The sequence below is a fragment of the Hypomesus nipponensis genome, chromosome 18 (genome assembly GCF_054491055.1).
Source record: "Hypomesus nipponensis isolate SF chromosome 18, ASM5449105v1, whole genome shotgun sequence".
Classification (NCBI taxonomy): Eukaryota; Metazoa; Chordata; class Actinopteri; order Osmeriformes; family Osmeridae; genus Hypomesus; species Hypomesus nipponensis.
The window spans coordinates 13,780,519-13,796,995 of record NC_140378.1 but is presented as its reverse complement, the minus strand read 5'-3'; the positions used below and the strand labels follow the sequence as shown (position 1 = coordinate 13,796,995).

Sequence of the window (16,477 nt, the reverse complement as noted above, 5' to 3'; positions counted from 1 at the left end):
TCCCAACAGAGAGCAGTGTTCTGGTATTTCTTCCATTGTGGCAATTTCCCCCCTCAGTGATGGCTAACTCGTAGACTATGCCAACTCCACAAAGTTACTTTTCAAGATATGTTGTGTACAGCACCATTATTAGCTAACCACATAGTAGCCTATACATCATCTTATACCAGTCCCAGATGCTGCTGTAGAAAAGGTATATAGCCTAGTGCACAGTTCAGCAAAAGTGCGCTTGTCTCTCCAGGAGTTCACCTCTTTGGTGCCTTATTCATTGTGATGAGTGAGGGTTGTTGTGGCCGGCTTCAATTAGAAAGTTGATTGGTATATGCTCGGTAGCAGCCAAAGGGGACGTTAGCTATTGTTGAGGTGTGAAACTCGTATGCTTTAACACATGCACTCACTCACAATACCATGCACACACACCTGCACACACACAGTGGCAGTAGGGATTTTTGTTCTGTTTCAACATGTTACAGCACAAGCTGAGACTTTAAGTCTGAACACACCTGTAGCACAGGTGGGGGGGCAGCAGTGGAAACCCCCTGAGCGTCGCCTAGCCATTAGACTTTTTTTCACTGCTTTTATGATTACCAAATCTTATATACTATTTAGCATCAACAGTTGCATTTTTGAAAATATTCATTTGAGGGGGAAGATGCCTGTGGATTATGGTTGTTATGGTATATGGGTAATTAATACTCTGTTGTTACTGAGCTGCTATCAGACATGAAATAAATACTATAAACTATCAGTAAATTACACATTTTCATTCAGAAACCTGCTCATAGAAGCTTTGTATACTGGTGGTGTGAAAGTTTCACTATTTACTTATTAGATGAAAGGAAGTTTAGAGGTTGAGCGTTGACTCTCACACACATAGTTAATAATAATTTGGAACAGAAATGTGAAATGAAAATAGAACATTTAGCTTCAGATGTTGGGCTTTCTCCATTACATGAGTCAATCTAACTAGTTTTGTCTTTTAGTATTAAAAAAACATATTTAGTTATTTGGGCAGGTCATGAAGAAAATCCAAATAGACACGTCGTACAACTTAGGAATGCTAAAAGTTTTAGCCTTACCAGTATTGATATGTGGAGGAGGTCAAATATAGACAATTGCATCTTCCTTATATGGAATCCCACTATCGCTTCCCAGTTTGACCCTTGAACTCTTCTCAGTCTTTTATGTATGCCCCCCCCCCCATTTTAAGACATGTCAGACTAGACAGTATTTACCTAGTGCAGGCCTTCACAAGGTGTTTTCCTGCATGTGTGTACTTGCTCCGATGTTGCCGTCTAAGTCCGGGCTTGCCGTAATTAGAACATTATGCCATGTTTTGGGTTCCCATCCCTCGCTCCCTCTTCTTTTCTCAGTTCATCTCCTCTCTTTCTGTAGACCAGTCTGATTTCCTAACCTTCACTACCTTTGAAGGTTATTTAGGGTTTTTGTGGGTGTGTACCTGTGTATGAGTGTGTGTGTTTATTCATGCACATCTCTACTGAACCCCTACGATTAGGCTATGATCTCTTTCATTTGCCCTCTTTGGTTGTGTTTGGATACCACTGATTGAGGACATTTTGCATAGGAGAAAATATCAACCTGTTTGGAGAATGTACTACGTGAAAAAGAAGGTACTGTAATTGTATGGTCTTGTATTTAGATGTTGCTTCAGTCTTCAGTGTTGTTCAGTTTATTGAGAAAGCTTGTACTGCCTGGCTGCAGGCCATGCAGTTGGTATAACCTTTGGTTTATTGACATCAGTGTGTTTATTTTGTGAATATTCAATTGACTAAGCAGTTTTCTATTCATTGATGTTTTCACCTCTTGTCTTGACCATTTGGATGTGAATATGTTATGAGCTTCTGCACTTACCCAACAAACCACTGCATTTGATAGACATATTTTCACCACTATTACTGTAGCATTAATATAGTTGATGTGTTGTCCTTAAACATTTCAAATATATCTATTGACTTTGATCTAGTTCTGGTGTTTTCTATTATATTTTTCTAGTCAGTGCTCTGGGAACACAAAATGGCTAAATGGATCACAGTGTGCTACTTGACAAAGACAGAAACAAAAAACCTTTCCTTCCAGGTTTCCCTCAACCTGTGTGTATGGGTATTCTGGTCTCCAGCCTTACAAAGAGCAGTGGTGGTGGTGGTGTGTTAGCTCCTACCACAGTAATACAAATCCTCCTTGTCTGTTTGAGGTGGGAGGGGAAAAGGGGGGACAGGGCTGTGGGGAATGGCAGGCAATTAGGCAGAGCATGGGTTATGCTTGTCTTTTACAACCCCAATGTACTCCCTCGGGGAACTACACAAAACAACAGATACCCCTCTTACCCACACACACACACACTCATACAGGCTTGAGAGCGTATACTGTTGGCACAAATGCAAATACACAATCTGTAAGCATGGGGGCATATGTGCACACACACACGCACACACACACCCCCCAATCCTCCTGCATGCGCTGTCTCAGAGCCCTCACAATTGTAACCCGAACCCTTCTCACTAGTCCCAAAATTTAAGTATCTCTCCAGGTGGGTCTTTTACCTGTATCCTCCCTTCCTTTCTTTCTTTCCCCTCCTCTCCCCCTCCCTCTCACCTTCCTCCCTCCTCCTCCTCCGCTTCCTCCCTCCCTGGTTCTCCAGTCCCAGTACAACCTGCTGAGCAGCAGCATGGAGGCCAGTCTGGGGAGCCGCGCGGCGTCCACCAGTCCCTACAGCTCAGAGAACACCTCAGCTGTGCCCACTCCCTCGCCCTACTCGCAGCCCAACTCCACCTTCGACGGCATGTCACCGGCGCCCGCCATCCCCTCCAACACCGACTACCCGGGGCCTCACACCTTCGAGGTGACCTTTCAGCAGTCCAGCACCGCTAAGTCGGCCACCTGGACGGTGAGTTGACTTTATTGATTTGAGCGAGAGTTTGATCGGCAGGAAGCGTGCTTGTCGGCACGCGCCATGCAACATATTGTGTACACACGCTCACTCACACATGCATATAGCCATGCTTGCACAGAGGAGCAAGGTCATGTTGTGATCAAATGTACTTATGTCTGTGTCTCTGTCACACACACACTCTATGTGTGTCTCTGGTGCTCTTTGTCTCACCCATCGCCTCCTTTTCTCTCTGTATATTCCCCTCGTGGCTCTGATAGTTTTGGCTCCTTCATGAGAGGAGGGTATTGAACACAAGTTTGAACACATTTTAAGTGGCTTGATGCAATCAGGCACCACAAACAACCCTTTTCTTGTATAACAAGTTGTATTTGTGTTCTGTAATTTTGATGTGTAGATAAAGTGACATTGAGAAAAAGTGAATACTTGACTAACCGATGCAAGGTTATTCTGAAATTTTGTTGTGGTGGTTGCACCTTTAAAGCTATAGACCAAAGCACAAGGGAATCTATGAGTTTGTCTAAAGACACTTAAAACAGGAGCACTGTGATTTGTCTTGGATAAATAAGAAGTCACCCCAGGAAAGGTGTAACCCTGTGTCTGTCAGAGTGTTGACCTCTGTGAAAGGGGATACCACATTTCCTTTCCTGTGTGTGCATGTGTGTTTGTGTGTGTGTGTGTGTGGAGTGTAGCGTGAGTTAGAGAGGCTTCTTTTAGGTTCTGTTTGTTAAAAGTACTCATGCATGGGGGGTCTTCTGTTCTCGCTTGGTGATGCTGTAAACGGATCCTCCCCTCGCCACTGAAGTGGTGGTCTCTGACCCTCTCTCTTTCTTCAGGGAGCTTAAGACACTCCTGGCTGTCACCTCTGGTGCCTGGAGCCCCACTCTGCTCTCTCATTGATGGTCTACATGACAAGTGTCTGTCAACCCAGCTCTCTCATCCCCACTTTGACTCAGGCTTATCTCACACTCCTACCTCATGGCAACCAAAGATACACTGGGAAAACATTAGCCTCAGGAAACCATTTTCAGACATAAATACAAATAATAGAAGTTAATTGCTATGTTTTAAGGGTATTTGGAATGTTTTAAGAAACAAACACAGGTCTGAATGTAGTCTTACTGATAAACATTAAGTAGCCTTTAACAAGTAAGTTAATTAAGAAATCTAAAAACACCCTCATCTAGTGGCATATAGTTGATCCATTCCCTCTTTAAAGTAAGAATTGTCTCGTGGTCATGCCAGGTTATCAGAAAAATCCTCCACTAACTTTACAGTGTTACACTAAAATGTGTGATTGAGTAATTAGTATGTGTCCGAAAGTCACTTATGTCGTGTTTTTCTGTAGTATCTCTTGTGGTGTAGACGAGAAGGTATAAACTGTGTCTTTACCAATTAAGACTACATTCTGTTCTATCAAGGACATTTTAAATGTTTTCCATATGGACATAAATCTACTTACAAAGATAGCACATGCACTACCTGAACTTTGTTTAAATCATTTGCTTAGGCATCGCTTTGTGTAAAAATGTTTATTTTACCACATACACATTAATACTATATAAGGTGTAACAGTGAGACAGGTATCATAAGATGCTTTGCGTGTCTGGCTGACAGAACAATTAAAGCGCTCTTCATTGTTTTGTTACCTGGAGGCAGTAGTTGCTGAGTGTTAGAGCAATGTTTAGTGCCACGGCGAGAAAAGATACACTGTTATTACATGACAGAGTACTTTTGCTTAGGGAAGGTGAGCCAGCAGAAAAAAGAGGATTTGTTGAAGCCTGTGATTATTTTAATTCATCCTCTATCATAAAAGGGCGGATCATGATGTGAAAAAAACAATTCAATTGTGTCCATTGAAACTGTATGTTCCTCAGTTTGACTGCTAAGGAGCAGGTTTTTAAATGAATGTGCACCTAAACCTGTAAAGGTATACAAACATAAACATCGTTTCTTGGTCGGTGTTACCAGTTTTCCCTTATGGTCGAAATTAGGATTAGGGAGAGAAGGCTGGTCCTAAATTTGTGCCTAATGGAGGCCATGACCATTTGATTAACGTTTTAAGGACCTCCAAAATATTTGTCTTTCAAAATCCACAGTTTCAAATAATGAAAGAGATTGCGTTCAAGATCTCAAATGAAAGAGCCTATTGTAATGCAGGGGATTCCCAAAATGAGTTGTGAAAGTGTGAGTTTGTGTTTGCACATTGTACTTTTGTGTATGTGTGTGTGAGAGGTGTGTGAGAGAGAGACAGAGAGAGAGTGTGTGACAGTGTGTGTGTGTACGTTTGTGTGCAACATCTTTACTCCTAAGTCTAAGGCTTGTTCTCTACATGAATAGATCTACACAAAGATACCTGTCTCGGGTGGATTGAGTCACTTTGTGGTAGATATGAGGGGGTTAGCAGCAGGCTGTGCTGGGTGTAGTTTAGTGTGGCCTCAGGCAGAGGGGAATGCCATAGGGGCATACTCACTGCACTAAGCTACCTACCTACCTACGGTTGGGCACTGATCTCAGCTGGCATTGATGGCATGCAGGTTTAAGGGATTAAATACTCAAACTGCAGCAGAGAAAGCTTTTTATCACTTACAAGGTGCTTGTTAGTGCTCCATCAACGCCATTCCTGTCCTCACTCTCGTGATCACCCTAATCATGGTGACATTTTCCATGCTCTTTTTTCTGCCCTTGCTCAGACCGTAGGTTGGGCATCTTGTGCATGCAACAACCAACTTTGTGTTTAAGCAATTTAAACAATTTTAGCAATTTAAATGGTTTGGGATAGAGGTAATTGCCGAATTGACAGTCATGACAGTCATGGTTCTTTTGCAATGTTAGGTCAATGTTGAAGTCACATCTGTTTTAATTGCTTTGTACGTTTAACACAGAATACATCACTACAGACTACAGCATAGCTGGGTTTTAGTAACATGCTTTTGTTGAACGATTGGTGGTGTCATAACTGACACTGATGCTTTAACAGAATAGTAAAGAATGAATAAAATAGAATTTAGCACCTTCTGCAAGATGATGCCTTGTATAATTATAATATTTAATACAAGGAGCCCACCTCACCCCATGTTAAACCACTGTATTACAACTGATCTCATAGCTGACTTTTTTCAAAGTTAGATGTCTTCTCCACACATGGTTATGCTTTATTAGAGGTAACTGCTCAAAGCATGCAGTTCCTCAAAAAGACGACTTTGCATGACAGCACAAAACATTCCTGGGGCTCTGGAGCAAGATGAAGAAGGATGGAAATGAGATATAACACCTCAGCTTTCTCCAATAACGACCCCTCTCGACACTACGACACTTGGTTGGGTGTGTGTGAGGGCTAGGCAGGCCAGAACATGCTGCGCATCCCAGCATGTTCCAAGCTGCCTTTCCCAGCTATTAGCCTCTCTCCGTCAGGACATGGGCCCCAACACGCTCCAGACCACTCATCCTTCCTCTCTCCATCCTCTCCGCTGTCTCTGCATTAGAGTTGGGAAAACACACTTGATAATGAGGATTGTTCATACACGTGCTGGTGCATGTCCTCACATGCACACAGACTGCATATGGGAGAACACAGTAACACACATCATCATTCCAGGCTGGAGCCAAAGTAATACTGTATGACAGACCGACATCCAATTCTGCTGACTGAACATAAATCTCTTTGATCATAATGGTTTGACGTCTTGTCCTACTGAGACCTGAGCTTGCTTGTACATGTCCTATGAACCACGTCAGTGTTGTAGAGACCCCTCACACACAGTGAGCAGTGAGTAAGGCTTTCATCTCCAGCAGCACTGCCACTCACCCCATCACAGTGTTGTCTTTTATGCGATCTGTATCATGTTTATCTGATCATCGTTTGTGTACAATCAGATAACATCATAAAAACAATGTGTTAACTATTTGAAGGGAAACATACCCCTGGAAAGTAAATCATTCACGTGAAACTTGATGGTCACCCAGAACATTCAGACGGTAGAAGGCACATTCAACAGGACGGCGCTCAAGAGACTGAGACAGACAGGCAGATGATTACATCTTTCTCCAAATCTCCAAATTCTTACAAACAGCCATTAGAGCACATCAAAGGACTGTGGGTAATTTTCATCTTAATATTGAATTTCCGTGGGGTTTCTGAGAGGAATCTCTCCGACATATACATCTGATAGAGGGAGAGCAGAGGCGTTGCTGTCTGTGGATGCGCCAATGTGATTAACGGGGTATTGCCGGTTCCTGCGTGTGTTAACATATTTTGGACAGTTAACCGAATTTGCGGTCGGCAAGCTAGAGCATGTCTCCATGGATGACAGTCTGGTAATTATCACTCAGTCTCCAGCTACATGTCTGGACCTGTATCTACTGGTCCACTGGACGGGAGGGCTTACTCATGGTGAATTAGCCTGTCCTTCTCTTTCACACTTCTACTCCTCCACCTCTTTCTCTCCATCCCAGCTTCTCTTCCCATCCTCTCTTCATTTCTTTTCACCTCTCTACCTCCATTGCTCTCTCAAAGTGCTCCCACCCACCATCTCTTTGCTTCAGCATCTTTGTCTACTCTATTCTCTGTATCGGAAAATCCACTGGCCCACCTTGCCTCATCAGATCCTCATATATCGGTAATCCATTGTTTGGGGCTGTTATGCTGGACTGAGCATACTTGCACAGAGCCATCTGTTTGTTCTAATATTGTCTTGATATGGTAGATGTAGTTTGAAACAGGGCAAACATCTGTGTATCATATCAACTTCATATCAGTTGTCCCTCCGCTCACTAATCTGAGAGCATCATCCAAACGACTCTTCTGAGGATCTTAACACCCTATTGATGACAGATGCATATAAGCTAAAGGAAGGGAGAAAAGACAGGTTGAGACGTATTTCCCACACAATTTCAGCCAGATAGAGAGGGAGAAACAGAGAGAGAGATTTATGACTCGTGTGTACACTCAGGTGTGACTGTGCTCAAACAGATTACCAACTGTTCAGACCATACAATTGCCTACTTCATGTCAACAGCTAGTTTGCACAGATTGCTAAACTTACAATTCAATGTTATTCATTGATAATAGAATAACTGCTTATTTGTTGATGAACCCTCAATCAATTTTTTTTCAAACATATTGTTTTTTTTGTCATTTGTAATTCCATGATTTGGCAAAGATTTTACCATCCGTTCAGACATACGATTATAACCTATAATTTCTTTCATAAATTCATTGTTAGGGTAAATCCCTTAGTCTTCAACAGTGAGAAAGTACAGGTTGTCATTTTAAAAATGATTATTCATGATATGGATGAGCTGTCAGGACATGCAGCACAGGTAGGAATATGTAAGTTTTACAGAATAGTTTAATGTGTTGATTCAGCTTCTCCCACACACCCTAAGGCCTTTAGGGGATTGTTATGTGATTACACTGTCAAAACAAGGAATCCAAGCAGATTTTAGCTTTTGATGTGATCACTCTCATTCAAATGGGAATTACATTCAGCAATTGGATAGCCTAGTCAGTAGACACAATCCATATACAAGGTATAAACAGTAAGTCTTGTTTTGTAGGTATCTTACTGTTACACGTAGAAGTGATCCGTAGACTAATGGAAGGATTAGAACTGCATTCACTCTGATGGTTTTGTTGTTACAGAGGAAAAGATGTAACATCATTGAATTTGGTTCATTCGCCATGTATGTTATACAAACACGGAATAAACTGTGGCAGGAAGGTGCAAACAAAAAACATAAACGGATCTTAAATTAAGTAAAAGTACAAAAGTTAAACAATCATACAATCCCTACACTTGCCCTTGAGCACATTGCTGCATGTGCATTCAGATTCTCTACAGCTTCAGAGTAGCAAGTCCACACAAAACACACTTTTTTCATGGAAGGTCCCATTTTGATGTCCTCAGGTGGATTTTTGGGATTTCTTGATAGTGTTAGGACATGTTGAAGCTTGTTAAGTGAGACATCCCTCTCTCCCCCAATGGCTTTGGATGCTTTTGAATGCTTTCGTCAGAATGACTGCCAGTATCAGTAATGGCAGATGTGCCTGTCAGAGAGCACAAAGGGATCTTTAAAGATGCATGTTTCCCTTCAGTCAGGTATCCTAACAGATCTATTATCCTAGAAATCCACAGACCACTTATATGCCTTCTTCTTCCTGTCTATCATGTATTCTTACTTACTCATCTTACTTTTCATAGTTGAATACTGCTTTTCATTCCCTTATTATTATTATTGAATTCATATTTCAATGTAAAGGCACAGTTATCTGTCTTCTGTATATCCTAAACTGAAATTAAAGTAAAATTTGATATAAAATGAGCATAGTACTGTAAACATAACAGACATTTCCCTTTTTCTCTCAAACATTAATGCCCATGTCTTTGCCTCCCTAGTACTCTCCACTGTTGAAGAAGCTCTACTGTCAGATTGCCAAGACCTGTCCAATCCAGGTCAAGCTGTCTTCCACACCACCGCATGGCAGTGTTATCCGGGCCATGCCTGTCTACAAGAAAGCAGAGCATGTCACCGAGGTGGTCAAACGCTGCCCCAATCACGAACTAGGACGTGACTTCAATGATGGTATTTTTACTAATCTTTACATGCTTAAAAGGTCATCCTTCCATCCGTCTATATGTACACTGGAAGGGATCTAGCGAAGCAGACCTGAGGCCAAGTGAACCTACTCTCCCTTTTTCTTCAATGTGTTCTCACTTTAGGCCAGGTTGCCCCAGCCAGCCACCTGATCAGGGTAGAGGGGAACAACTTATCCCAGTATGTGGATGATGCAATCACCGGCAGGCAGAGTGTCATGGTTCCCTATGAGTCCCCACAGGTGAGTGTCTCCTAACAAGCTCCCAGGGTGTGGTGAGGTGTGACATGCCCAAGATTAAAACAGGAGGCTTATAATGAGAACATTCTATTACATTGATGGAGGTGTGATATGATAGAAATAATGTGATTTGTAGGTATTCATGCCCCCCTTATAGCAAGCAAGTATAGTAATCAATTGTTTACATATGAATACAGAAGCACAATAATAATATGAAAAAGTAACGCAAAATACAACATGAAAATAAAGACTTGTGAGAGAAGTGATATGTCATTTTTAGACTAGAATGGTGGTGAAAAATCACATTGCAAGAGACAGCAAGAATAATGTGACATACACAAATGACTGTAGATTGCATTGTTGCAACAGCTTTCTCTAAGTTGATGTCCAGCAATACCGCCACCTAGGGGCAATGAAAAATAGCTTTTAAAGACAGGTTGATAACAACCTTGGGGTTTCCAGTCAACAGGATTAGAAGAAGAAGAAACATGTATTCGTCTTTACAGTGTGACACCTACATGTGTACAGGGAGCAGCAACATCAGGAAACACACACACATGCAGGAAGTCCAATGAAGAAATGCTTCCTCTCCATTTTCCCATCTGGCTGTCCTTCCTCCAAGGGCAGCCAGGAGCAATGCTCCACCATATCAACAGTAACCAGGAGCCACGGTCAAAGGCTCATCCATGTCTTGGCGAGGGAAATGGGCAGGAGAGAAATCTGTTCTTCATGTTTAAGGATTACATTATATTTGTTGAGGAAGCGTATGTGAGCACGGGTATAACATGCAAACTCCACACAGAGAGACTTGGAAGATAGCCCACCCAATAGCGTCCCATGCAGGAATCAAACCCAGGACCTTTTTGCTGTAAGACGATAGTGCAAGGCACTGTGTCACCATACCAATATTAAACAGGGTCCTGTGGTTGTCTCTGATAGGTGGGGACTGAGTTTACCACCATCCTGTACAACTTCATGTGCAACAGCAGTTGTGTTGGCGGAATGAACAGAAGACCCATCCTCATTATCATCACCTTGGAAACAAGAGAGTGAGTGACTTATTTACCAAATAACTCGTCTACGTCTATATATGTGTAAAATGTATTGCATTATGTTTTCCCAGCAGGGGGAAATTACCCACACAGAGCATAGCTAAATTGAACAATAATTGAAACCCAGTATAATGATGAACATGCGGGTCCTCTGATAAATAGTTTAATTTGTACAACCTTTCTCTTAAAGTGGTCAGGTCCTGGGACGAAGGTCGTTTGAAGGTCGAATATGTGCTTGTCCAGGACGAGACCGCAAAGCGGACGAGGACCATTTCAGAGAGCAGCAAGCCCTGAACGAGAATGTAGCAAAGAACGGAAACAACAACAAGCGAAGTGGGTCTCCCTTCGGTCAAAGTTTTGAATATCTTTAATGTTTCCCGCAATCCTTCATTTACATAACACATTACATCAACTTGGTGTTTTGTTTTTGTTTCCAGATTTCAAACAGGCAGCTCCAAACATTCCTAATCCAAACATCAACATGAAAAAGAGGCGGCATGGAGAAGAGGAGGTTTATTATATTCCTGTAAGGAATCCTGTTCAGCAGCACCACATCAGTGCCTGTTTTGGTTTCACTCGGCCACAAATAAACCCTCACTGTATGAATGTGAAAAACATCACATTTACATTTAGTCATTTAGCAGACGCTCTTATCCAGAGCGACTTGCAGTAAGTACAGTTAAGGTGAAATGCCTAGCTCAAGGACACAACGTCATTTGTCGTGGCCAGGAATCAAACCTGCAACTTTCTCATTAATAGACCAATTCCCTAACCGCTCAGCCATCTGACTCTCTACTTCCCCTGACATTGCTGCTGGTCGTGCTTTTTCATGTTGGTGCTTATGCCTGTGCTGTGTGGTGCAGGTACGTGGCAGAGAGAACTTTGATCTCCTGATGAAGATCAAGGACAGTCTAGAGCTAGTGGAACTCGTACCACAACAGCTGGTGGATTCCTACAGACAACAGCAGCAGCAGATGCTCCAAAGACAGTGAGTTGGCTGCATACGTGACCATTAGCATTTCCAAGTCCACTCATTCTGTTTGTGATTTATCACGTGGCATATCCTTTTTATTGATTTGTACACACTCAGATACATTGACACTTACCATGTATCCTAGCTGCACACACATACATTACTGTGCACATTTCTTGAAAGAAAATTATGTATTTGTGCAGAAAACTATTTGGAAATTGCTTCAGAACTATTTAAACATTGTGCTTTCTACTGACACACTAAAAGAATGCATAAGACAAAAACAACCGTACATTCCACAGTACAGTATATTGTAACTTCTATCTCTTCAAGGGTTTCTTACACTTCTCTTGTCATCTTCTGGTCTACAGGAGCCATGTAGCATCTCCATCCTCCTACGGCTCTCCTCTGTCCAACATGAACAAGCTGCATGTCCATGGAGGCATCAGCAAACTGCCCTCTGTCAACCAACTAGTGGGACACCAGTCTCAGCAGAGTTCTGTACCCTCCCCCAACATGACCCATATGGGTGAGTGTGAGTGTGTGTGCACATACAGTACGTAAGTTACGAACATTACCTTTCCAAGAGTACTTTTGTTTCTAAATGAACCTGAGGACACCTTGTACCATAAGGTCATGTGTGATACAACTATTGATTGTCTTTATACATTTATCTATGACATCTGTCCTTCGACAGGTCCCAACATGCTCAACAGTCACCACATGCAGACCAACGGTGACATGAATGGCGGACACAGCAGCCAATCCATGGTGTCCACATCGCACTGCACCCCTCCCCCTCCGTATAACCCTGACCCCAGCCTTGTCAGGTACCTCACCCTCCAATGACTTCTTTTATCCTACTGTCACAAGCAAAACTAGCCAATAAGAGCCATAAATAGACATTTAAGTTGTTGTTGGGTGCGATGTTTGTCCACCAGTGCCAAATTATATAATAACAGCTGCAATGTTACCTTAATGAAGCGTTTTGCTTCCAGCATTAACTTGGGTTGCCTCATGTGCAAACTTTAATGTGCGTGAAACTGCAGTTAAAATTAAACAGGGCCTCCTACTTTGCCTACCAAGGTTAAATATAGACCTATATAAAGGTCTATATTCCTTTGTTTGATTACAGGCCAACTTATTCAAGATTTAGATTCTGTTTTCCAATAAAAAGTACTATTTGCAGTCTCATATCCATCCAATCCACATGGCCTTCTAAAGCAGCATATTCAATATAAAAAGCCAATCGTATCTCAGCTTTGTCACATGTAGGACCATGACCTGACCATCTGACTAGGTAAAACATTGTGCCCTTAGTGGAATCTTAAGCTCTTGATCTCTTCACATTGCATCAGAACAAGGTCTGAAAATGCCCAGTGAATGGATGTTCAAGGAATGCACATTTTCAGATGTTTTGATGCGATTGGTTTACAATTTAGGCATTACTGTGTCCCACTGTTAAAGCTTTGATTTGGCAGTGTCTTGAATTATGAACCCATAGCTAAATGGGTTATTGTCTTGTCTTGTTTTTGTTTTGTCAAAATTGTATGTAGCAAATACTTTTATATGGATGTATTTATAATAAAGGATTTGATTAAATCAAAATGGCTTTACGAATCATTAATACGTTGCATGCACTTAATGATTTACTTTAAAATCACATTGTAGTTAAAAGATGGTTTGTTATCATTTGTGACATACATTAATCATGGGCTACAATGATTTAATTGTGTAAAAGTAGCCTACTATATAATTTAAGACTGTATTCTCTTCTCTTCCCATAATTGCATTTTAATCAGTGAAATAAAATAAAAATCATCAGTTTACTTTGCTATTCAAATGTTTTACTTTATGTCATTTCCCTAAACACCTATGGAGATTTAAGAGCATATTACAGACAAGTAAATGGAAATAACAATGCATCAAGCTAAGCCTGGTGCAAAGCAGAGCTACCACCACACTGTTTCTGCTTGACCTGTCCCGTTCTTTTAGGAATACTTGATGAATTAAATCTGAAAATACGCCAAATCTTAATATCACTGCTTTTCTCTCCATACAGTTTTCTAACCAGTCTGGGCTGCCAGAATTGCATTGATTACTTCACCTCCCAGGGCCTCCAGAGTATCTACCACCTTCAAACTCTGTCCATTGAGGTAATGGCTTCAGAAAGTGCACAAGGTCATGTTACTAATACTATGTGTGTCGGTTACTTGGCTCTCTTTTCCCCACTTCTCCTTTTCTGGTCTTCACCATGACTTTTCTCTCTATCGTTGCCAACCATAGGACCTGGGTGCTCTGAAGATCCCTGAGCAGTTCCGTCTGGCCATCTGGCGAGGCCTGCAAGAAATGAAACAAGGTGGTCCCCCCCATCACCACGACTATCATGGCCAGCAGCTCATTCGCTCGAGCAGCAACATGTCCGCAGCTGCTACCGCCATGGCGATTGGCAGCGGTGGCGAGCTCCAGCGACAACGCGTCATGGAGGCTGTGCACTTTCGTGTGCGGCACACCATCACCATTCCCAACCGGCCCGGCACCGGCCCCCCTGCAGTGGCAGCCGCTGACGAGTGGCCCGACTTCGGCTTTGACATGCCCGACTGTAAAGTATCACGAAAGCACTCCATCAAAGAGGAGTTCATGGAGAGAGATCTCCACTGAGAGAAATCCAGTGAATGAGAAATTCATGGACAAAATAGTTGGGCATGAGTTTTAAATGTTAATACTTTGCTGTGGCCGAGGTATTTTTATTTCCCATTTTTATGGGGTGACATAGTTGTACATTTATGCAGTTCTCTGGATGTATCTTTTGTACTTGAACTATCAAGCAGTGATGTTCCAAGATGTTACATGTATCCAATAAATTAGTGAACAAAGGGACACTAAATTATGACATAATGACATTGCATTGGGAAAGATTTTTATAATCACAATCCTGGAAACCTTTTTGATGCAATAAAACTGTTGAAAAGTAGTTACAAATAACAAATATTATGGGCTACTATGGAAAATATGTATTTCACCCATTTCCAAAGTAGGTCAGCAAGGAGTGTAAATTATTTTGGTGAAATCATCAATAAGAAGATGCTTATGGCCATACTTGAGTGGATACAGAAATATAGCTACCATTATGTGACCGTGTGCACAATTAGATCTTAGTTGAATTATTTATTGTTTTTACTGTTGTAATTGTAAATATATGTACATTCTGTAAAATCTACATTACATTTGTGGTCAAACTGAAAACACTTATTGTGTTTTCATATTTTTTTATGGTGTCATTATCTGATGACACCATAAGATTTAGCTATAGATAAAACAAGCAAGTAACATGGTACCAGTATATAACATATGTTTGGTTAGAGCACTTATTTAAAGTCTCTGTGCCTAGTTATCTTTTCACCACAAAATAATTGTGAGGAACTAATCTCCCTAGTGTATTAAAAGTCTCATTGGATAATACGCCACCTGAATTGCATACATATTGTAGGTACATCTAAGTCCCATGTAAGTTTTTATTAAATTGTTTGCGGAAGTTGTGCGATAACCCAAAAAACAGTATTACAGATACAAAAGATTGGACCGTTGGACTCTGATCCTATAAGATGTTAAGATATTAATGGAAGAGAGAGAAGTGAGTCCCTGTATAGAATTGCTTTTTTGACCTAATGTTAACCTTGTAATTTCAAAGAGGTACATTTTGTGTTGAGTAGAGAACATGAAAGAGACAGTCAGACAAAACTCAGAAATAGATAGATAATATTTTTGATGTTATGGATTGTGTTACATGACATCCATTAGGAACAGTTATAATAACAAAGTACTTTTAAATTGAACCCAGTTTATTTTTTACTGGTTTTTACAATGCTCTTTTAGAAATGTGGGGAATCAAATAATCCCTGAATTTATTTTCTAACCCTTGTCACTAAAATTATAGCCTTATCTCTTTGTTTTATTTTAATCCTCAGAGTCTTGCAGGTCAAGCTCTTCCTTTTGATTACAGTTTGTTTTGGTCACAGCCGTATGTGTATCCTTCAAATCCTGTATTTCCTTGCACTTGTCTTTGTTAATTGATTCAATGGTGTTTTTGAGATAGAATTGGAACATTGCTTATCTCTGTGTTCAACTGTTCCTAAATGGTAGTTAGAGGAGCTTTGGCTCTGAGATGTGCAGACAACCTAAATGTGACAGACTTTTAACTGAATATTGGACAGTGCGCACTGCTCCACATAGCTCAGTTAAATAGTTGTATCTCAATTGTAACACCATGTAAGATGAGGCACTCCTATTCAGCTCAAAAGCAAATTTTAAAATGACGTAATTTTATCTGTAGAAAAAAAATGTTGCTTTGGCTACTTGATACATTTGTAAATAATCCACTTACACAGCACCAAACACATTATAATACACAGCCACAGGGACCTTCTCATACACAGAAATGGAAAGAAAATAAAATGCTTTACTGCTTTACAGAGACACAGAATAATTTCAAGTTATATGTGCTTATTATCAGTGTTATCCCATATACATTTGTAAATGGTAGTGTGTCATTTTGTTAGGACATTTCCTGTTGATGTTTCTTTTTATATACAAGATGTACCAATGTTCTAAAGTAATAGTGTTCATATCAGTGTCATGTTCCTATTTGAGGTTGTATATGTAAAGTTTTCTTCTTCTTGTAAATCATTAATATTAAAAAGTGTTTCTTT

At 40.9% G+C, this 16,477-nt stretch overlaps 1 protein-coding gene across 4 annotated transcripts in view; it reads left to right on the top strand.

Moving 5' to 3' along the window:
• Window positions 1-16,477, top strand: part of tp73 (tumor protein p73) — a 23,969-nt gene extending 7,492 nt beyond the window's left edge. For all 4 annotated transcript variants that reach the window (XM_084679402.1, XM_084679405.1, XM_084679403.1 and 1 more), the window contains 11 exons: window positions 2,660-2,905; window positions 9,307-9,493; window positions 9,631-9,746; window positions 10,683-10,792; window positions 10,986-11,128; window positions 11,233-11,321; window positions 11,659-11,783; window positions 12,140-12,297; window positions 12,466-12,598; window positions 13,831-13,924; window positions 14,055-16,477. In XM_084679402.1, the coding sequence (XP_084535528.1) occupies window positions 2,660-2,905; window positions 9,307-9,493; window positions 9,631-9,746; window positions 10,683-10,792; window positions 10,986-11,128; window positions 11,233-11,321; window positions 11,659-11,783; window positions 12,140-12,297; window positions 12,466-12,598; window positions 13,831-13,924; window positions 14,055-14,429 (1,776 nt within the window). In that variant the 3' untranslated portion in view covers window positions 14,430-16,477. The remainder of the gene's footprint in view (window positions 1-2,659; window positions 2,906-9,306; window positions 9,494-9,630; window positions 9,747-10,682; window positions 10,793-10,985; window positions 11,129-11,232; window positions 11,322-11,658; window positions 11,784-12,139; window positions 12,298-12,465; window positions 12,599-13,830; window positions 13,925-14,054) is intronic.